The sequence below is a fragment of the Anser brachyrhynchus genome (genome assembly GCF_964034855.1).
Source record: "Anser brachyrhynchus genome assembly, chromosome: 9".
NCBI classification, from domain to species: Eukaryota; Metazoa; Chordata; class Aves; order Anseriformes; family Anatidae; genus Anser; species Anser brachyrhynchus.
In genome coordinates this window covers 21,917,035-21,939,818 of record NC_137703.1, presented here as the reverse complement: position 1 = coordinate 21,939,818, position 22,784 = coordinate 21,917,035, and the positions used below count along the sequence as shown (strand labels likewise).

At 38.4% G+C, this 22,784-nt stretch overlaps 1 protein-coding gene across 2 annotated transcripts in view; it reads left to right on the top strand.

The window, feature by feature from the left end:
- The first annotated feature begins 99 nt into the window (after positions 1–99).
- Positions 100–22,784, top strand: part of FARSB (phenylalanyl-tRNA synthetase subunit beta) — a 42,530-nt gene continuing 19,845 nt past the window's right edge. For both annotated transcript variants that reach the window (XM_080603728.1, XM_080603727.1), the window contains exons 1-15: positions 100–243; positions 986–1,041; positions 2,194–2,348; positions 2,932–3,004; positions 3,486–3,601; positions 4,056–4,206; positions 5,404–5,512; positions 7,922–7,992; positions 9,308–9,369; positions 9,456–9,507; positions 11,015–11,076; positions 11,484–11,691; positions 12,117–12,197; positions 14,426–14,518; positions 16,176–16,293. In XM_080603728.1, the coding sequence (XP_080459854.1) occupies positions 186–243; positions 986–1,041; positions 2,194–2,348; positions 2,932–3,004; positions 3,486–3,601; positions 4,056–4,206; positions 5,404–5,512; positions 7,922–7,992; positions 9,308–9,369; positions 9,456–9,507; positions 11,015–11,076; positions 11,484–11,691; positions 12,117–12,197; positions 14,426–14,518; positions 16,176–16,293 (1,465 nt within the window). In that variant the 5' untranslated portion in view covers positions 100–185. The remainder of the gene's footprint in view (positions 244–985; positions 1,042–2,193; positions 2,349–2,931; positions 3,005–3,485; positions 3,602–4,055; positions 4,207–5,403; positions 5,513–7,921; positions 7,993–9,307; positions 9,370–9,455; positions 9,508–11,014; positions 11,077–11,483; positions 11,692–12,116; positions 12,198–14,425; positions 14,519–16,175; positions 16,294–22,784) is intronic.

Genomic DNA, 22,784 nt, shown 5'->3' with positions numbered 1-22,784 from the left:
CATAACACATACACACAGCCCCCCCCCCCAGGCACGCAGACGACGCAATTAAGGAATAAAATAATTTATTTACAACACACACCCCCCGCTCCCCTCAGGTGCCCTCCCCGCGCTCCGGCAGGCGGCAGCGCTGTGGCGAGCGGCCGCGCAGGCGCGGGGCGGGCAGGGGCGGGCCGGGTGCCGCCATGCCGACCGTCAGCGTGCGGCGGGACCTGCTCTTCCGGGCGCTGGGCCGCAGCTACAGTGAGTGCGGGCACGGCCCCGGGGGGCCGCGGGGATCGGGGGGCGAGCACGGAGCCGGCACGGCCCGGCCGCGGCACCGGGGCACGGCCGCGGGGCGGCCCCGCGGGCCCGGGCCTCCCGCCGGCGGCTCGCCGGGCACGGGCGGAACCGGGCGATCCCACAGCGCGGCTTGTAGGGGCAGCGTGGGGAGCGGGTCGGGGGGGCGGCACGAGCCCTCTGCTCGCATCTCTTCAGAAACGCGACCGGAGAACTCGTTTCCCGGCCGAAGCAGCAGGTTTAGTTCCCCAACGCACGCCGGTGGCTGTAGGCTCCCCCGCCGCGGCGGGCATGTGCTCCCCTGCCACGGCGGGGCTCCGCTCGGGGGCGAGCCCGGCCCGGAGCGAGGCGCTGCCGGCACGGGGGGCCCCGCCGCGCCGCCGCGTCCTCCTCGGGTCTGACCGGGCCGCGGAGACTGCGGCACGCAGCCGAGCAGCTGGCAGCACGGCTGGGCTCTGACACCCAGAGGCCCTCGCTGTAAGTGTGAAAATAACGTGTCAATAAATGCACGTACTAAGGAAACCGCTACTCAGGTGCAGACAAACAAAATTCTTTACGTGACTTTCACCCCCTTTTCAAAATTGCCTGTTATCTGCTTTGAAAACGTTCAAAATAAATGCAACAAAATAAACGCAACAAACTTTCGTTTTAGAGTTCTGAGCTCTGCTTGTAAACCAAAACTCACGTTTTTTCCCGCCCCCCACAGCTGATGAAGAATTTGATGAGCTTTGCTTTGAGTTTGGTCTGGAGCTCGATGACATTGTAAGTCATGTTTTTGTTACTTGATCAATAGATGGAGCAGAATGACAGCGTATGTATTCGGTAGGAGCCTGTACTGCATATTGCCACTGGATTCCCCACTATAGTGCTGGACGGTGCCCTCCACTATGCACCAAAAGAAATATCTAGGCAAGGTCTGGAGGGTACCATGCCCATGGGGCTGTTCTGAAAAAGTGATGTGGACAGGACTTCAGTGTCCCCTTTAACCTGCACAGTGTTGCAGCAAGCTTTTCAACCTGAAACATTCTCATATATCTTTGTAGCACAGTTCAGAGCATGTAACACATACCTTTAGGGTCTTGTATAAAATGCTATTGTAACAGATTGTATTAACACAGGTGGTTTGAATCTGAAAAGGAGACCCCAAAATTACTGTTTTAGGGGGCAAGAGACCCCAATGTGGCATAGTGCTACAGTTTGTGAAGGTTGGCAGTCTCGGTTGACAAATAATTTGTTTAATTTAGCAGCATAAATAAGGCCACAAGGCAAATATGGCAAATATTAAACATATTTGCAAGATCTTACTGGCTGTTTTTTGTATGCATTTTTGTGTGCAATACCACAAGAATGTTTGCCCTGGACATTCTATTTCCTGAGTTGTAACTCATTTACGTTTCAAGTTTTGAACTAGATTCTGTACTTGTGAAAGTTTGCTGACCCTCTTGCTTGTATCAACATAAATCTTGTTCCAGTAGACCCCATTCTGTTTTTGCTTTTTGAATTAACTGCTCTTTTAATTAGTTTTTTCAAAAGACATCTAAACACTATATGTTATGTTGTATTTTAGAATAGACCTGTTAATACCAATCTTTCCTGATGTGTAGCTGTAAATAAGGTCCTAGTTCTCTACTGGGATCTGCTAGCCTGCAGACTCGTGCTTCTTTCTCTGTTTTAACAATTCAAATTCTAATAGTGATTTTTTTCTTTTGATACATTGCATTACGATCTTTACATCTGAGAAGGATATTGATTTTACATTATTTTTGATACTTGGCATGTATACTTGCTATATAAATCCAAATTATACTTTTAAACTTCTACTTAATAGTTTTTCCATTTATATTATCTCACTATCATAGTGCTGACAATGTCAAGATATTTCAGGTTAAAAACATTTTTTTTGCTTTATTTCAGACATCTGAGAAAGACATTATAAGTAAAGAAAAAGGTGAAGGAAAGGCAGAGGGTGCATCTGACATCGTTCTCTATAAAATCGATGTTCCTGCCAATCGATATGATCTTCTTTGCCTCGAAGGGTTGGTCCGAGGACTGCAGGTCTTTAAAGAAAGGTAACAGAGTTGTGAGATTTGTGTGTGTTTTGTTACTTGTTTGAATACCCATCCATTTCTGGTCAATAACCTTGCCACTTGACTGGATTTTGAGGACAGTCTGATGTATAGATCAGCTGGATTTGTCAGATGTCCGTATGCTTCCCTGTTGTTCCTCTGGAGAGGGCCTGTTACATACTTCTAAGAGACTAGACTAGAATCTTGTTACATTTTGGATCTGTTCTACAATTTTTTCAACTGCTGTTCCAGTTGATACTCGTCCTCTGTAAACAACAACTGCAGAGGCACTTCGTTGTGCTCCTCTGTAATAAGTACTGATACAAATAATTTATTTCACTTTTCTGCTATGACTTTATCTTCATGAAGGCATCCTTTCTATTTTAGTTATCTGTTTACCATTCAATAGAAAACTTAATGTTTAAGCAGCATAAATAAAATCTACATGCCCAAATCCCAATGTCCAAAACCAGGACAGCTGCTAACAAAATTTTCTACATACAGTTGTTGCCACATTTCTAAAGTTTCCTGCATTTTGCAAATATTCTGTTTTTCAGTTATAGACTTACTTCTATTTTTATTCTAGGATAAATCTCCCTAGGTATGAAAAGATAATACCAGCTAAAGGTGAAGGTCAGAGGCTGATTATCACTGAAGAGGTAAAAGTGTTTACTGCACTGTGGTATATTTATTGAACATTTCTCAACCACGAAGATAGCTATGAAATTGATTATCAGGACTGATTTAATAGCAGCAGTGAGACTGGAAATCTTATTTGCAGAACAAGAGCTAAAGAAATTTAAATATTTCTACTCAGTGTGATTTATTTTTAGGGAAGGGGAGTGGGGAGGAACAGACAAATTTTTCTGGGTGAATTTAGTAGCAGGTCAAATCAAAGTTTCAGGTAGTCGGATTGCATTTCCCTTCTGGGCTATTACAGGGTACGTTGAAAACCTCGTTGCCTCTACCAGACTTGGAGTTGTTTTGTTAGCTTTTTTTTTTCCTTTGGATTTCTAATGTATTTTCATGATTTTTCATTTTGATTACTACTTTATAAAAGAGGATTTTATGAAGGAAAGGGCACATTTCATCAGTTTAAGTTTTGTATATTGTGTACTTGAAATCTATAATCTGTTGCAGACTGCCAAAGTCCGTCCTCATGCTGTAGCTGCAGTTCTTCGTAACATAACTTTTACCAAAGAACGTTATGACAGTTTCATTGACCTCCAAGAAAAGCTACACCAAAATATTTGCAGGTTAGTGCTTAAACTTAAAGTAGCATGTAGTGTTTGTGTATGATTTAATCGCGTTAAGATTTCACAGGCCTGTTGGGGAGAAGCATTATATTTATATTTGTGCTAAGGAAAATCTTTTACAACAGCTCTCTTGATCCTTCTCATTTCCTTCCCTGTTTCTGCCCGTTCTCAGTACATTTCAGCATAAATATCTGCTACATTTTCTGCAAAGGTTGAGGAAAAATCCTTTTGCAGTAGTCCTATTGGATATGCCTTTGACTGTTGTGTGGGTTGTTAACATTTGTATCTCATCAGTAGCATGCAGAGTGAAATTAATTTCTAGGCTTCTCAACACTGCCCATCTGCTTTTTTCAGTAAGATCTATGAATGTACAGGAATATTGAGCATCATAACATCATCTCAAATGAACTCCAGCTATTACTAGTAAAGTCATTATTTTGCCTTCTTTCTCTAGGAGAAGAGCATTAGTAGCAATAGGTACCCATGACTTGGACACCATTGCTGGTCCATTTACTTTTACAGCTAAAGCACCTTCTGAAATTAAATTCAAGCCCTTGAACCAATCGCAGGAGTACACAGCTTCACAAATGATGGATCTGTATAGGGTAAGTGTCATTTTTCAGAGCTGCTGTGCTAAAGACAGGAAGCTAAGTTTCCAAGAATTTACATCTTGTATACCCCTGGCATTAAGGGTTGTTCGAACAAGAAAAACCCAGCCATCTTCTGTACCTTCAGCCAATCAACATTCCACATTTTGGTTACTCAAGAGAAATGCATGGTAATACTTAAATTATATTGCCCATGAAAGGTATATCATGTTGTTTGATGTCTAAACATAACTCTTAAAATAGTGAATTCAATGTTAGCCTCCCAATTTATCAACACAAAGATTGCTTTTCGTGATACTCTTCATAGTACTGTAAAAGGTTTATATATTTGCCTTTACTGTGAAGATATTCACTGTACAAAGCTGAGAAAAAAGTGGATGTAAATAATATTTTTTAAAATGTTATTTAAATTGGGCCAACTTACTTGGTGGCAACATTAAATTATTTACTCAGCTACATGCTGTGCAGGCGTAGCACTGCTCTTGGCCCAGTATCCTGATGAAACCAGGTAAGCATTAGGAAAAGATTCTAACAGGTCTAATTTTACAGTATTTATGTAAGCCACTTTAAACATCAGTACTTGAAAATGATACTATTATTAAAATATAGAGCTCTGTTGGAGCACACATACAGAGGTAAAAGAAACTCTCAAAGATATCTGACTGAAGACAAGTGAAAGCTAGAGAACAAGGCATCAGACAGACTAAAAGTAAACTATTTTTGGTAGAGCATATACCCATGTCATTGGAACAGATGCAGATCTTGAATCAAATTTAAGTGTAAACATGTCAATATTCAGCAATTCATCATGAAAAGTGTCATAGTGAACATTTTTAGCAGTTTTAAGGAATGTTCTGATAAACTAAGGATGGGTGCTTGTGGGTTTGGCAGTAGAAGGTCTGCTGTGGTGAACAAGGGCATTGTTTGGGTAGCATGTGTTACACATTTTTGAGAGAATCCTTAAATAAATAAAAGTTAAATAACATTTTTGAAGAAAACAAAAAACAAGCTCTCTGATTTCCAAGTTTTCCTGCTTTTGACAGTGCATAGCTTTTGCTAGTGAAGTACCTAGATGTAAGCCCAATCCTGCCCTCTTTAAAAGTTCCCATTAATATCTCAGCAGAGGACTGTGGTAGAATGGAAAATTCGTAAGTGAGCTAATGTGAAATTTAGGGTTATGCTTTATTTTTCCAGACTGACAGCCATCTTCGACACTATTTACACCTGATTGAAAACAAACCACTTTATCCTGTCATATATGACAGCAATGGTGTTGTTCTGTCCATGCCACCGATCATCAATGGTAAGATTTCTTATGACTAGTTTATGCTGTTGCTGCTGTTTTGTGAGTCATGGTGTCTAACAGAAACGTTGATGTGCAATATCATTTATTTTCTTCTATTCAAATTGTTTTACTTATAGCTTCACATGGAATTCTATATTTCTTTCAGTTTAAACAAGGCCACATTTTTTGTCCTCGGGCTCCTAGTATTCCTCTTTTCTCAGACAAGACAATGTAGAAGTCCGACTGCAAACCTCTGCACTTAGTTTCTCATATACTTCTACATTTTTATAATATAAACTCAAGATAGGTTCCTTGTGGTAGGAACCTTTGTTAGAAAAGCATTTTGTATACCTAGACATGTCGTTTGTTCATCCATGATTTAGCTAAAAGAAGTAAGAAATTATTTTGTAAACTGGTAACTAGAATAGTCTGCTTTGTAGTGTTTTAAATGGTTAGAACAGGGATCTTTATTTACATCTTAATGCCAGTGTATTTAGCAGCAGTGTGAAGCAGTTCTTGTGAATCCTTTTGGTATCACAAGTAACTTCAAGAAGTCTTTAATGGGTTAAAAAAATAAATTGGTCTAAACTCTTTTTTGCAGTGTTTCCAAACGTGGGTTTCCTCTGAATGCAAAAGAAGCTTTGGGGTGATTTTTGAGAACCATGTTTACTGAAACCAATTAATGACATGGCAAAAACTACTCCCTTAACAGAGATATTTCAGTATTTCTATACATCTATAGATCAATATAGGTCAAAAATTAGTAACCATTTCCCTGCAGTGACTGATAAAATCTGCAGGGATAATCTCATTGGATGTATTTTTCCTGAAAATCTTTATCCAAATCTTAAACAGCTAACCTAAATCATCTTAAAGGGCAGCTCAAATTCTGTGACAGCGTCTGGTTAAGAACAACTGTTCTGAATTTGAAGGTGCTGTCAACAGCCATATCTGATCCTTCTCAGTTAGGCTTGCTCCAGCCTCAGTGTGTTCCACGTATAAACATTGCACATTGTTTACATTTCATCAGAAAGGTTAAGCTAAATTTCTTAAAACTGTCTGTACTTTAAAGAGGAGTATTTGAGAGAAGCTTCCAGGTTAACAGTTCTTTTTAGACAGATAATAAAATGTAAATATTTGCTTTTTTTTTCCATTATCTACAAGTACTTAAAAGAAAGGTTATATGGGCTTTGAAGTGAGTCCAGAAGAGCTGAGTACATTTCAGCTCTAAAGGGGTACAGCATAGCATCCTGGAAAGGGTGTACAGCATCCCTCCCTCCCTCAGTCTTCACCTCGCCACTGTACCTGACTGTCAGTCTAGCTGTGACCTAGTTTCCCAGGTAGGAAACAGAAAAACAGAAGCTAAGTGACTTGTTTGGAATCAGAGGGAGCAACGATGCCTGTGTATATCTAAGCGTGTGCTTCCCTTTGCCTCCTGTGGGGTGCATCTGGATCAGGGAATGGGGCAAGGAAAGGTGAGAAGGACTAAGGTTTTATTTGGCACCACCTCAAACAATTCTAGGACTGCATATGTCCACACCATTTGGTGACTAGCAATGAAATTCTTTCAACGTATGCACTGAACATCTATGCCTAACAGGCAGTATGAGGCAGATTTCTGTTCAGCCTCCTCAGATAACTTAGCATTTACTAACAGAACCCCAATTTTTAAAGGAATTGACTACTGGAGACTTGGCATCCAATTTGCAAGGAAAACGTTTTAGATGATGCCCCTAAGTGCATTGTCCACCTTGCTTCTTCAAGATGAAAAAGTTTTGAGTGCATCAGTGATGTGGTGCAGGGCATACCCCACAACAGCAAGGAAAGGCAAAAAACAAATCCATGCTTAAACGGAACCCATCCTATGCACTAGGCCACTAATGTAGACAAAAGCCAGAGTAGCTCAGATGACAGTCGAGATCTTGGTTATTTGCAGAAGCAGCTATGGATGTTTATCAGTGTAAGTCACTTTTTAAAAAAAACCACTTCAATCTTCCCTGTCCAAGGCTGCTTTCTTATGTGTGTTACAAAGGCAGATGTGTTGCCAAAGCCAGGAAAGGGGAGATGCTCTGGAAGTGAAGAACCACTCTGCCACCAGCAGATGGCTGCTATTCTGCTAGCTTGCTTTTTCAACTGGATACAGAGAGTGGTTGTAGATTTGTGTACCTTCCAATGTAGAAGGACAGCTAGGTCAGCAAGTCTGGTCTGCCTTTTCTGATAGAATGTGCAGTATTTTTCCCCTTCTTGATTTATAATTTGATAATAGAAAGCGCTGCTGTTCTTGTAAGAATTCTGAGTGTTGGTGCAGTAGACATAGTGGTTGTTAAGCTGGGGAAGATGATGATCTTTTCTGAATCACAAAGTAATCAGTGTCGTTGCAAGATAAGTAATACCATTTCTTAATTTGTTATTCTCTTCGTGTTTTAGGAGATCATTCAAAAATAAGCCTAAACACTAGAAATGTTTTTGTTGAATGTACAGGCACAGACATGACAAAGGTAAGTTAATCTTTTCTGCTTTTGATATACTGTAATGTCATTGTTTTCCCTTTGGGTAATAATGCTCAACAAAGACCTGCAGTAGACAGGCATTTACAGAGCAGACCTCCCATTTCAAAGGGGCAGGACAAGTTGTGGGACTACGTGGAATTCCCTCAACAGAGTTTTAGACTTGCTTTATGGACAATATTGTGTTTTCAGTGGGCTTTGTTTTTACTAGGTCTTTGTGATGACAGTATGTGTTCAGTTTGTACTAGAAAATATAAGTGAACTAGGTTTATTTTTGGTTTTGAGCACTTTTTCTAAGTCTGAAAGGCTTCAAAAAGAGGAAAGTTCATTAAGACTGCTTACTTCGATGGAATCCTCTTTGTAAAAAATCATTTAGTCTCCAGCTTAAAATTTGGGCTGAGGGAAGGGAGAAGACTTTTTCTTCTTAGTTATCTTTTTCAAGCAGGGATGCTGTGCAAATAATTGTCAAATGGAAGTCCTTCCATATGCAAATTCTGTAACTCAAAGCTGAAGCATGAAAGCCCAGCTGTTATAATTGCCTATTCTTGAATATAGGTTGTGCATTCATTGATAGTTTCCCTAAAATGTGTATGTTGATGCTTAAGAGCAAAAAATGCTTTTAATTTACCCAACTACACAATGATGTGTTATTGACACAAATTTGCATAGTGGGGAAGGGAATGTATTTATTTTTTAGTTTGCTTAGAAGCCTTCTTGCTGCTGCTTACTTTGATAGTAAAAAATAGTGCTGTTCTGTTTACATGAAGAAAATTATACTGTGAGGCATCAAAAAACAGTAGTTGTAGATTGAGAAGTTGAGCTGAATCTCATGGTTAGGTTCTATTATACTAATGTCTTAAAATATCAACTATTCACTGAAAAATTTTGCAAGTGAAGCTAATTTAACAATATTTTCTTCAACAATGCACAATCCTTCAACCTCTACATTCTCACTTGAACTTGAGTGAAGTAACTAATTAAACTAAAGGTTTGGAAGATGCAATTCCACCTGGTAATAAAGATCTCTGTGTATCTTCAGAACAGTTCAACAAAAACATACAAGTGTTTCAGAGCCTTGAAGAGCAAAGATTTCCATTTTTCAAGCTTTAGTGTAAACGTCTGCAGCAGAAGCAAAACATTTCTTAAAATTTGGTCTGGTATTTTAGACTGCTAGGATTTTGGATTCTAAGTTACTAAATAGTATAGAGAGAAGAGAAGGTAAGATTTTTTTCCCTTTTTTATTATACTTTGCCTTCAGTAGAAGTAGAGGACAGATTTCAATGTGATTATCATCTTTATTTTGTAGGCAAAAATTGTTCTTGATACTATAGTCACGATGTTTAGTGAATATTGTGAGAAGCCATTCACGTGAGTATAAATCTAGTCAGAAAGACATTACATTTGGGCCACATTTAAAAAAAACATTTTTAGTTCTGTTTTTCTGTCTCTCACAGTGTTGAAGCAGTAGAAGTAATTCTTCCTAATGGGAAGACCCACATCTATCCGGTAAGCATAGTGAGATGGTATCTTACTATCCTTGGGGAAAGGATTTTATTTACATGAAGTATAAGGGTGATATTATCGATATTATCATCTTTTCTGTGGAGGTAACAAGTCAGTCAGGGCCTTCTCTAACCCCCACACAAAAAGAACACTGCCTCAGTTTCCCCTGATGTTGAAAACTCCTTCTGAAGCTCCACCAATTTATGAGGCTAAAAATAGTCCCACAGTTTGATACTCAAGAAAGAAGGCTAGGCTTTAAAGTTATGTGTGGTAACCACTACTGTGGGTTTAGAGTTTATGTGATACAGACATTTTGAGAAACAAGTAGAGATTGCAATCAAAGGTCATAATCTGTGTCTAAAGCCTTTAAAACCTACCCGTTCCATGTCAGGAAAAAAGGAATGCAGAAAGAGGTCCTTCAGGCTGAGACCAGCGGGCAGCTGAAATCAGCCTCAGCATAACTTATTATCAGATCAGGAAGCTTTAATACCTATGAGTTAAAATAACGTTTTAACACTGCATTTTTCAGTCCTTCATTTTATAAACTCCAACTATGTAAAGGCCTTTTAGGCAGTACGTTGACTACAAGTGCAGGTTTGCCTGTATTAGGAGTGCCAGGTATATCTCTGTGCAGCAACAGTCTCTTTAGGAGAACAAAAAAGCATAAAGAGTGCAATCCCTCCTGTTTCCTGGAAGTGACTGAAGACAGAGATCTGGTTGGGTTCATAAAATTAGATGTATCAAGCAAGTACAAATTAATTAGGGAGAAAGAAACCTTTTTGTTGTTGAGACTTTTTCTAGTCGTATCTTAGGTCTTTCTTTTAACAATGGTAACTGCAGTCTTCAGAGTAAAGACCTAGAATCTAGAAGTGACATCCAGCAAAACAAATCACTGTATTAGGCATGCAATTTCCCTACATAAAATAGAGCTAAAAATTCACGGAGTTCTAGATGCTAAGGTTTTTATGGATTTGTTTATCCAGAAGTTTAGAAACACTTTAAATATATACATACACAATAGCTTTCTATAGATACATTACAAACTTCCTAGGCTAAATAATGGTAAACATTTCTGTGCCAATACAGAGGTAACAAGTTTTCCTTCCTTTTCCTCCAAAAAGTCATTTGATCTGTACTTGACCATGCAGTCTCATGCACGACCATTCACTGCTTTAGGGCTTTGACTTAAGATGAACCGGTGACTGGAAACTTTCAGAAACTCTGTTACTTGCATTTATCTGAAATTATCAGAAGTTTCAATAACAGTGATTTCATGCTGCATTCAAACTCCTGGCTTAACTGAGAACAGCTTTTGCATCATGTACTGTAATATTATTTTCAAGAATCATGTTATCATAAAATACTGACTTTAACATAATATTCCACACCTGTCTTCTGTGGATGACATTTGAGTATCACAGAAGAAGCTAGATTAGCAAGATGTCAAAACTGAATGCTTTTAGAGGTAGCAAGGGTTCTGTATGTTGAAAAGCTTTGCCTTTCTTTTTAGGAACTGGCTTACCGAAAAGAGAAGGTGAAACCCGAACTCATTAACAAGAAGATAGGAATCAGGTGTGTTACTGCAAATAAAAGCTTTTTTTATTTAAGCATTAATCGTGAAAAAGGTACTTAAACACTGATTATTACGTTGTTTTAAAAATGTTTACACCATGATTTTTAATCTATGAAAAAATTCTGGGGTTAACTTTGGTAATTAGATCAACTCTGTAGGACTTTCTTCGCTGTTTTCAAAAAAGAGGAATGGTTCTTCATGGCCTCACACAACTGTTAAGAAGTAAAGAAAAATGACTGTCTCAGAGTCAGAATCTGAGCTGGTTTTGTTGGAATGCTGAGTTTACGTACAGTCTGTAAAGCACTTAGAGATTATTCAGGAAATAAGGCAACATAGCAGAAACACTGATTACTTTAAAAAGTATAGTGTAAGATCAGTAAATTACTACTCTCTTGTTTTGTTTCAGTGAAACTCCATCAAGCCTTGCAAAGCTGCTGACTAGGATGTGTTTGAAGTCACACGTCATAGGGAATGGGAACAATATAGAGATTGAAATCCCTCCTACCAGAGCGGACATTATCCATGCATGTGATATCGTAGAAGATGCAGCAATAGCTTATGGTTATAACAACATTCAGATGACTATTCCGAAAACGTACACCATAGCTAATCAAGTAAGATTGCCCCTTCAAATAAGCGCTTTGTTGTCAGTAAATGACTAGTGCATGCCAGAAGGGCTTTGGGGAAAACAGAACTTAGGAATTAAATATTTTGACATGCTTTGCCTTGAGAAGTATTTACCATGGATAGGATACAAAACAGATGCCCCACAGATTTGAATAAGTCCAAGACCAGTGGTCGCTGGTACTTGAAAAAAGACAGGGTTTAAGCAGGGAGCCCATATTAAATCTCTAATTGGGAGATTCATTTCCTCAGGCAAGCCTAAAGGCAGCTGGCTGATGCTTTCAAAAATTTTAAGCACACAAGCAGAGTTGCTCCCTAGTGAATTCACCATAATGTAACAGGCAGAATCACCTCGGGAAAGAACAGAAGAGTGTTTTTAGATGGAAGTCAAAAACTGTTTTTTGTTTCATTTTAGCTCCCCCTCAATAAGCTCACAGAACTTCTGAGACTGGACTTGGCGGCTGCTGGATTCACCGAAGCACTCACTTTTGCCCTGGTATATTGTGTTGATTTAACATTTTCTTACTTGCATGTTTGAAAGGCAATGCACAGAAACTGTAGAGGATGGTTGAGACTATGCCGTTGTATAAATGTACCAGTATTATCCGTTACTGTTTTAAGCAGGTGACTGCTTACTAGTGCTTTGGAATTACAGTGTAACATTTTGTGAGTTTGTAAGTCAGAGAAAGTAAGTCACTGCTAATGTGGCATGCAATTCGACGTATAAAGGCAAAAATAGTTGCTAAAGTACTGTTTTTAGTTTAACTTGACAGTATGAAATTGTAAGACAGCAACTCTCTTTAGAGATTTTGATCACCCAATTTGAAATTCATCGTAGTTTGATAATCTGGAAAACAATTTATCAAAATTTAATAATTTCTGGTGGATATTACCACAGTTCGGAGATCACGCTTTCTATTTGTCTCTTCCCAGTATTGTCACCTGCCCATGATTCCTTGGATTAGATACCAAGTTGGTATATAATTATTCAGTCAGAGTTTATTTTAAGAATCCCTCTAGGCGCTATATAATGCAGATTAAGGAATCACAAGTGAAGTTTTGATAACGTACTCAAAGATTTTAGGATATGGTGATGCAGGCTCCTAAAACACTTGCATGCATTTGAAAAGTTTAGGTATTGCAACTGAGGTTGGTAATCCAAATGGATCAAATAAAATTTTAACACCTTCACATTTTATAGAGCTTAAAATGCAAAATTTGTAGTTACTCTAAAGCCTGAAAAATGTATTTCAGTTTTAATATTTTATTACTTGTTAAAAGTTACTCATTTAAGAAACAAGTCAGTAATAACTGATGTTACTTCCTGCAGTGCTAGTATTTGACGAAGATTACCTGTGGTAGTACCATCTTGGGGAGCTACTGTGTAAAACATGGTCAAACTTCTATAATTCACAGCATAAGCAAAAGCCTCTATATAATTCCTTTTTTGTTTCAGCTCTGAATAGTTGATATGCTCAAAAACGTTGAGTATATTTTAGCAGTACAATAGAGAACCGTTATGAACTGCCACAGCAGAAGATCACACAGTATATTATTTTATCACATTACATATTGTATTTTTGCTATGGCACGATGAAACCCACAGTCTGCTGTCACCAACACTTCATTGAAACAGCAACGTGGTCTGTCCCTATGGCAAACATCAGTTCTGCTACAACATTCTGTGAGCCTGTGCTATATGACAAGCACTGCTTCCATATTTGTGAATGTAATCCTCGTTCTGGTTTGAGCCCTAAATTATCACTGCTACAGAGTAACATTGCTTTCTGTGGGGGCTTCAAATTTAGCCAAAATGCACTTAGTTGCATCGTAGTAACATACTGCAGTTTAGATACACGTCTGCAAACTTGAACACAATTTTATCCTCCTAAGGTCAGCATTCATTTAAGATTTTCTTTTTTAGTCAATAATCTGCTCTTTCAGATGTTATCATCTGCTCGTTTTCCTCACAGTTAGACTATCAACACACTTCTCGGAATGCTGCCAGTGCAAAGGGAGACTGCAGTATACTGGCAAATCCTCAATTACATGCCTAGTCTGCTATTGGTTTCTTAATGCATTAATAAAGCTATAAATTCTGAAAATTTGCAGTGTGGATCTTATCAGTCGCATCTGTTGCTTTATGTGCACAGACATTGTCTGAGCCTGATAAAGTACATGTGTATTGCTTTACTGATCAGCTTAAAACTACACCTTGAGAATATGGACTTGAGAAATATTCCAGCTCAGAAAAACAAAAACAGAGCTATGAGAATCTTACATAGCTATGAACATTGAAGACTTAGATATATGACCTTTTTTGTTTGTTTGTTTGAGATAGTACTTTACTTTCTGTCAGTAGCCCCAAAGGGATTGTTTTCTTTGTGAGGAAGCTTGGGTGCCGTTCCTGTACTATTTTCTGAATAAGGTATATTTTCCACTGCAAGTCAGCCTCCGACAGCAAATTATGACAGAAGCTTAATAAACACTACTTTTTTTAACTAGCTTTATTTTGGTTAGTAATTAACATTTGTAGATAAACCAGTTTGCCTACTTTGTTTCAAGACTGGGACTCAATTTGTATTATAAGAGGGTGTTGTACATGAGGGCCTCAGCGCAACAGCTATGCTTGCATTGTTCATCATAGATGTCAAGTTTTGTCATTGGCTCAGTCTGTTTTAACGATATGACCTTCTTTTTTCTTCTTTCATCTCTTCTTCTCAGTGTTCTCAAGAAGACATTGCCGATAAACTTGGCACAGATATCTCTACAACAAAAGCAGTACACATAGCAAACCCCAAAACTGCAGAATTTCAGGTGAAGTAACTTAATTCAGGTCAAGTTTGGAAGCAACAGTGTCGCAGGTTCTATGTATAAAGAGGAAAGAAAGGAACTAACAGAAAACAATCTACAGAGCTATAGAGCTACTCTTTCTTGCAGCAAAGAGGATGTGGGTATGCACTAAACTTGCTAGCAGTCATTTTCTGTTATACCTTCACTAAGAAATAACTTACTCAGTGTGAAACACTATTAGCTTTTCAGTAAGGTAAAATACCGTATTCAGTATGATGTCATGTAGCAAAATTGAGCTATCTTATTACAGAAAATTCCACCCAGATTATTGATCAACACCTGCATTTAGAAAAGCTAGTAAGTATAAATAGAAATATTGGACCTGCAGTTACCTTCTGAGCTCTGAATGGGAAGGTTTTTTTGTTTTTGTTTTTGTTTTTTTTTTTTTAAAGTAGCTGTTATCACACTTTTTTTTCTGGATATATATATATATATGTATTATTATTTTATATATATATATGTATATGTATTAGAGCTTCTTTTTTTGAATCTGAAATTTATCAGTGGTGTGACTACATGAATGTTCGATTGGGAAGATGGACCTCAGGTTAATTTTGAAAGCATCTGTTTGTCTTTGAAATCTGCTCCAGAGAAAATAAGCAGGGGATTTTTACTACTTTATTTATCATCATACTTGTTTTATTTCAAATAATTATCCAAATATGTTAACTGTCAGTGATAGTCTGGTAACATTCCTTCTGCTTTTCCTAGCTGATCCTGAGTGGATCCATCTGAACAGAGGCAAACAAACGTATTTATCTGTACTTGAGATAATCATGAGAAATTATCTTTTTGTCAGGGGAGATAAATCAGCACTTACAAGTAGTGACAATGTTAGTTCAAGAAGTGTTTTGCTGTCAGACACACGGTCTGATTTTTTGGGTGGTCCTTTGGGGATCCAGGAATTGGACTCGATCTCCGTGGGTCCCTTCCAATTTGGGATATTTTATGATTTAGCTTATAGGGAAAATGACTAGATATTATGAGATCTGTAAAATAAATGGAAAACAATTTTGAGGCATATTTTGTTTCTAACCTAAGAAATACAAAGGTAAACACTTTATAGAAAGGCTTAAAGTTTCAGTAAACTGTGGTATCTTCCTTCCAAGACCTCTGGTAAGTCTGATTTCTCTGAATATCAGAGATACCTTTCCAGGTCTTTCCTCTAATGGTAAAAACATTCTTCTGCTGTAAAAAACGTTCTAATTAAGGAATGTAATTTTAGGGAAACTTCATGTATTTTCTGTTCTATTTGCTACCACAACTAAACAGTCCTATAAAGCCACTGTCATAAGGTGTTTAGACTATTATCACCTGTTTGTATATATCATTCCACATGGTAATTACAACTGCTCAATGCAGAATGTACCACAAACATAAAAGGTACTGAGCAAGAACAAAAACAGTTCATGCATACGGTCTTTCAGGCTATACAGTACAAAGAACATACAGAGAATGTACATTTTCAGTTCTAATAATTCTAAAACAAAGATGATGAAGCATAAGAGATTAGTACAGTATTTGCACCTGACTACTTCTGAATTCTGGCAAAACATTAAGAACTGTAGCATTAGCTATTTTGCAATGTATTTCACTTGCAGCATCTGTGTTTGTCCTGCAGGTGGCACGTACTACCCTCCTTCCTGGGCTACTGAAAACTATTGCTGCTAACCGAAAGATGCCCTTGCCTTTAAAGCTCTTTGAGATTTCTGACATTGTAGTAAAAGATCCTAGTAAAGGTAAGGAAAACTTCCTCAGCATTCATAACTCTTAAATTTCTTCTTTGAAAGGATTGTAGGCCCAGGTTAGTTTCAGAAGCTTTCTGGGAAACTAGTAAAGATTGTGCAAGTTTGGGAAAAATTAGGAATTTCCAGCAGATTGATACCTGTGAAAGTAGATCCAGCTTTTTAAAGAAACAGAAGGAATGACTAAGAACTGCAGGGTCAGCTTGACCTGGACCCCAAGTAAGTTCCCAGATGGCAGCACAGGGTTTATCTGCAACACTGATCTGCTGGTACAACACCCAGAGGAATAGAAGGAGGATTGATTTGACATAATCAGTTACAGTTCCAAGACTTTATTTATTAGAGCTGTATTGCATCTTTCCTAGCAATGCTGTTTACTCCAATAGCCAGTGGTAGGGTACACACTGTGCAGCTACTGGAGGATTTCGTGTCCACGTTGCAAGGGGACTGCTCCAGCTGGTAGCCCTGACTGTGACTGCTTCCCAGTTGTGCATACAAGGATAAACTCAAGGCAATTTTACACCAGAAAGAACCTGCTCTAAACATATTTAAGGTATGTTGCTATTAGAGTACTAGAGCCTGCTTAAACTGCTGCAGTCTCAAAGAAGCGCAGTGTTACCAGTGGAAAAGCAAAATGTCTTGAGTCAGGGAACGGCAGGTTGTATTTGCAGCGTGATTCTAATCTGGACAACTATACCTCAAAAATGTGGGTGTCAGGGCAGTTATCTTACCAACCAATTATCTTATCCAACCTTAATGATTCTGTGGTCTATCTTAACGTGAATCCCCTTTCCATCACCTTGAAACAGGATTGCTAGTATTTGTTCCCCAAATTTGTGTTCTGGAATATTGACAACCAATACAAAGAATCAGATTTGTAGCACGCATACTCGGTAAAGAACAGAGCAAGTCTTTGTTTAAAAATGTATAAATAAACAAAAAGCCCAACAGTATAAAATTTCCCCACTCGTGCATAAAAAGATTTTCCTTATCTTTCCTTTTCATCCAACTATGCTAAGAAAGCATGGCTGCCTTTGAACTACTCTGTAACGTTAATTATTTACATGAAACAGCAAAAGCAGCTAGATCACTTTTCAAAAGCTTCAGTGAAAGCCTTCCTGTGCGATGGGGCCTCTATGCCCTGATTTCACTGTACAGTATCAAAATTTCAGATTATCTTCTTTATCAGGAAAAGTGTACCAAAGTAAAATGAAATATAAAAATGGATTTTTAAAATAATAAACATTTTTCTAAAGAAATTTACCAATTCCTTTTTATACGGTATACCAAGGGAAAAAGAGTACACAGCTACAATTCTTGAGAGTATGTGCTTGTACAGTAGGTTACAACTTGGGATGAAATTTTGCCTCTCAGTGGAAAAGGCTGACATTACTTTAAATCCAGCAGCAGAAATGGTTTTGTTGTTTCATTATCTGGTTTCAGATTTTAGTGGTTTTGTTTAAGGTATCTGGGATCTGCAAAACAAAGGTTTATATAAGGCATAAACAGAAAGGCAAGTAAATTGCTTTGGTGATGAATTTAATTTGTAGATTACTTTTTTTTTAAAAAAAAAGGGGGGGAAAGCCTTGCCAAGCTAAACAAGCAGTTTTAGGAAAACATGTACCTTTTTTTTAGGTAAATACAAACATTTTGGTGCTGTAGTTCATTCCTTGTTGGGGGGCATAAGTTAGCTGAAGTGCAAAAAACTTGGTACAGATGACAGAATAGCATTAGCATTCCTCAGAACCAAGAGAGGGGCTATTTATCTTGGAATAAGGAGCGTGTTTATCCTGGCTTTATAAAATCTGCAAGTTAAATTGATTACTTTTATTTTGTTCATGTTAATTGTAGCTCTTGAAAGCTTTCATTTATGTGAATGGCTGCTTCACAATTTTGTAAACGGTGATGTTGTAGCGTGCTTCATTTTGATGGGAATCACTGCAACAGATGTAAGAAACACTTCTGAGGCTGCAGCTTTGTACCCTGTCCTCCTAGGCAGCCCTCTCACGGGCTGAGAACTTGCAGGCTGTGAACAATATCTAAAATTGTTTTAATGTAGTCTGTAGAATAACTACTGTTTTTCCCAGACTTTGAAAACTAAACTTGCCTAATAAACACTTTGAAAGGGAAGGGGAGAAAGAACTGGTAACTGCAAACACTGAAAAACGTGGGATTGTCCTCTCACATATGGAATGAGATTTCCTGCAGAAGGCTTATGTCAGACTGACTAATTTAATTTTATTATTTCATGATTTTGGCATGCAGAATTTCCAATTAATAATGTAAGAAGTATGAGTCAAAAGTGTACTGACATTAACTGTATTTGAAATGGCATCTTGTAGTCATTCATGTGTGAACGAACCTAGCTTTTAAACACTGGTTTTTAATAAAATGCCTACTTACACAGAACCTACGCTTACCAAGGTGAACAGAACTTATTTCTCTTCAGACATATCTGGCAGAAAGTCTTGACGTACTAAATTAGCAAAATGTGTGCCAGATTTAATATAACTAAATGGAACCAAATCTGAGCAGAAATGTTTCTTCTCAAGGCAAGAGGAAACGTGCTGATTTTGAGAAAGTTACATAGCATTTGTGTAGTTAACTTGTAACCCTAGAATAGTCACTTCCAGTAGGATAGTTACACTGCTTCAGTGTATAAATGATTACCTTACACCGCTACCCCTAACACAGAATGCCTTTTCTTGCTCATCACAATGAAAGAAATGAATCCATCACAAAATCACCTCAGATTAGTGATCCTGTGGAACCTGGCAAGCTTATGGTAGCATATTTTTAACATAATTTACATCATTTGAGAAGAGCTGATGCCTAATTTGGAGCATTTTTCCAAACTCTGCTTGGAAGCGTTAGTTACAAGCAGAAAATAGCTGTGGATTTTCATGAGGCTGTGATACAAGTTTAAATGAGCAGGTGCCCCCTTTCAGATTAAGTTACTTTTCTGAAGCATCCGTAACGTGGAAGGGGGCAGCATACAGCACTGCTTTATCTTCCTCTGCACTCTTTGGCTCACATATTCCTAACCAGCTGTCCATCCTTTGGACTGTTTTTCAGCAGCATCTCAAGGAAGTGCTTTGAAGTCTCAGAAATATATATATAATTTAGGTTGACATACTTGGCAGGCCAATTTAAAAAATAGAATTACTTCATGGCATGACACAAGAGATCTCTTAAGTGAGTTATAAGGAACTGAAGCATTTCTAACATCAGCCAGCTTTTACATACAATTCCTAATACTTTTTTCTCTCCTGTTGTCTGCAGTGAATGAACTTCTTGTGTTGTAGCTGTAAAGGAATAAGTTCTATAACACAGCTTTTTGGAATGCTTCAATATGCATCCTTTACTTTACCAAAGATCTTCACAGTTGGCTTGAAATCATGAGGTATAAGAGTTGTTGTATACATTTGTTTCCAATGCTTTACTTAAGAAGAGTGATCTGAAGACACCACCGACTTTGAATAGTAATGAAGTAAAGTTCTTCAGATAGTTGTCACGTTCTGCTAGCGTAATGATCGGAGAAAAGTGAAATCATGCTACTGAATGTCTAGCCCAGAAAGTTTGCTTTCTTAGGAACAAATGAAGACTTGAGGAAGGGAAGAACACTTCCTTCTTTTCCATTGGACAACACAACATGAAAATAGATTATCCACCATTCGTGACTGTGTAGTACTGACTGGCATCTTATTAGAGCCGGGAAACAGAGACACACAATAATGATGTGACTGAACAGCCAGCTTGCTATGAGAACAAAAGTCAGATGTCGTGTTTATTGACATTTTCTCTGCAACCTTTACTTTTCTGTGTTGATGTTGTAATATAAAACTTCAGGATTGAATTCTCCATCATTATTTAATACTGCAGGTTACAATAATGACAGTGAAGGTTTCCCAAGTGACAAAACGCAGAATTACTGTCACAGTAAGTCCAGCTCTCAGTGACTGTCAAGAAAACTTGCAGCTATATTGCCAGGTTGCTGCTCTAGAAGTTTTAAATGACTTTTGGCTCAAAAAGGCTGAGGCTGAGCTTTCATCTTTTGTGTAGGCTCTTGCTCCTGTATTTCATGTTCCTTTTGAATCCCCGTTTCTGTGTCTACTTGGTAAACTTTTTCCTGTTTAGTTTTTGATAGCTTTTTCTTACTAAATGGTCAGTCGGACCAAATAAGCAAGATGTAGATTTACTAGGTGTCTAACTTCTTATGTGGTAGGCATTACCAGCTCAGGGAACACCCAGTGAACGCTGGAGTTTCTGCTTGTGCTTAAGCTTACTGTACTTCAAAGATCAGCTAGGGTGGATCAGACCAAAGGCTCACTTAGCCTAATATCCTGGCTGTAACAATAGCTAGGCGTGTTTATCGAGGGAAAAGTACAAGATCAAGTAAGTATATATAATATTTTCCATTCTCTGGCCATTTGTAGCCCAGGGACGTACCAATTCAGATTCGATTCTTTGGCTTCAGTAAGATGTGATAGATTTCTCCCTATGAGCTTCCACTGTAACCTAGGAGCTCTGTGAACTTCTGGCATCCCCAAAATCTTGTGAGTGAGAGATTTCACTGCTTAACTAGGTGATGCCTGAAAAAAACTCTTATTGTTTGAAGCTTGGCACCTGCTATTTTTGATGTCCCCTAATGCTTCTATTGAAGGCAGCGAACAGTTAAACCCTGTAGAAAAAGAATTATCTCAAGGTCTGAGGTACTCGGTTCTGATACTTCCATCCAGAACCTCCATACAGTTTGGACTGCGGGTGCAGCTGTACCTCCTGTGAATTAAGTCACTGACCACGTAGGGATCTTCAGCCACGCCGTCTCCCTGGGCAGCACGCAGTGCAGCTCCTTTTTTCCTGGGAACACTGAGTCTGACGGAGATGCCTTGTGACCAAAAGTCCTGATAAATGCCCATTGTGCACACAATTTCACTGTATAAAGAACATAATTCACCCTGTAATATACTAGATTTCATGTGCATTGCTTTTGGCTGATTTCCAGGAAAGAAATATGAAAGCCCTACTCACGCAGCTTTATGTCAGGTGGTACAGGCCTGCCTTAACTTGCAGGCCAGGTGGAGTTATTCTTTTTATTCCTTCATTCCTTCACTACTGAAGAAGCTCTTATTCCCCTTTTCCTCTCAAACATTACAATTAGCCAGAGGTGTTAAGGATTTCTATTATGATTTATTTTTAAGCAATTACTGTCAGTAAATAAATTTTTCCCTATATCTAACTACCACTAAGAGGAAGAGGTGAAGATGAGAGTGTCTGTCTAGACATGAACAACTAAAAGTCCGCAGATACCAGAGGACTTTCTAGAATGGGAAGAAATTTACACACGGAAATCTGGCTGCAACTTACTGCACCGTGTCAATACCACAAAGCAGCGCAGTACAAAAGGAGATCAGCCAATGACTTGCAGTCCATGTTGTAAAAAAGCAAGCTGTGTTTTTGACTAGCTGTAGTGAAAATGTGCTGAATGCCCTTTAGTGCTTTAAGCTATTTTGGTGTCCTTCTGGAACACCTTTCCCAGCCGAACTGCAACTGAAGGACTCCAGTTTATGTGCTGCAGGATTGCTTCACAGTGAACAGAAGCGTGATAAGTGGCGATGATCAGGAGATTGCCTTAAGAACTGCAGGTCTGGTCCAAACTGAAACATAATGTACCTTTATACTGGAGATAGTTCCAAAGCATATGAATTTCCAGAGGAAGAAGATAGTTATGTAGAGGGTTACTGCCCTGCTTTGAACAAATTTCTCCCTTGTTATACCAACTTTGCTGAACACGCGCTTGCTGTTCAACTTTGAGAAGGTGAAGACCTGAAGGCAATAAATGAATTCACTACGTTAATCAGTATTTTGCATTTCACCATAGCAGAATTGGCAGCTGTGACCATCAGCTTGTTACTCTGTTCCTAGATCATTTCTTTCAAAAAACTAAAAACCCTGAAGTCTGCAATGAGTAAAGCTTCTAAATAGACCACAGTAGTCCTAGATGGTGTATACATAGCAGCTGTATAGCCTGAAGGTACAAGTATAGGAACATACAACTACATATTCAATTTGAAAGTGTAAAAATATATATTTTTGTTGAAATGAGTAATGTAAGAAAATCTACAGTAGGAAGAAAGTAGGGTTTTGAGTTAAGGAACTGTCCAAAGTGGGACACGTTTGTATCACAGTCTCAAGTTCATAGGAAGTAGCACGTTGTCACTTGGTTTCAGGGATGTCCAAGATGATGAAAAACAACAGTTGTGATTTGGAAACCTGTGTGAATTTAGACCTTGCCATAGATTACCTTGTTAATGTTACTAGGCATTTCAAGTTGTGGGTCAGTTGTTTTATATAGGTAATTATTCTGCAACTGAGTTATATCAATATCTAGTTTTCCCAGCAACACCACTAGTCAAAATGCAAAAACTCAGTAAGAAAACTTGTCTGTTTTGAATTTCTTTAGTGCTTAACTGTATGCCTGGTAC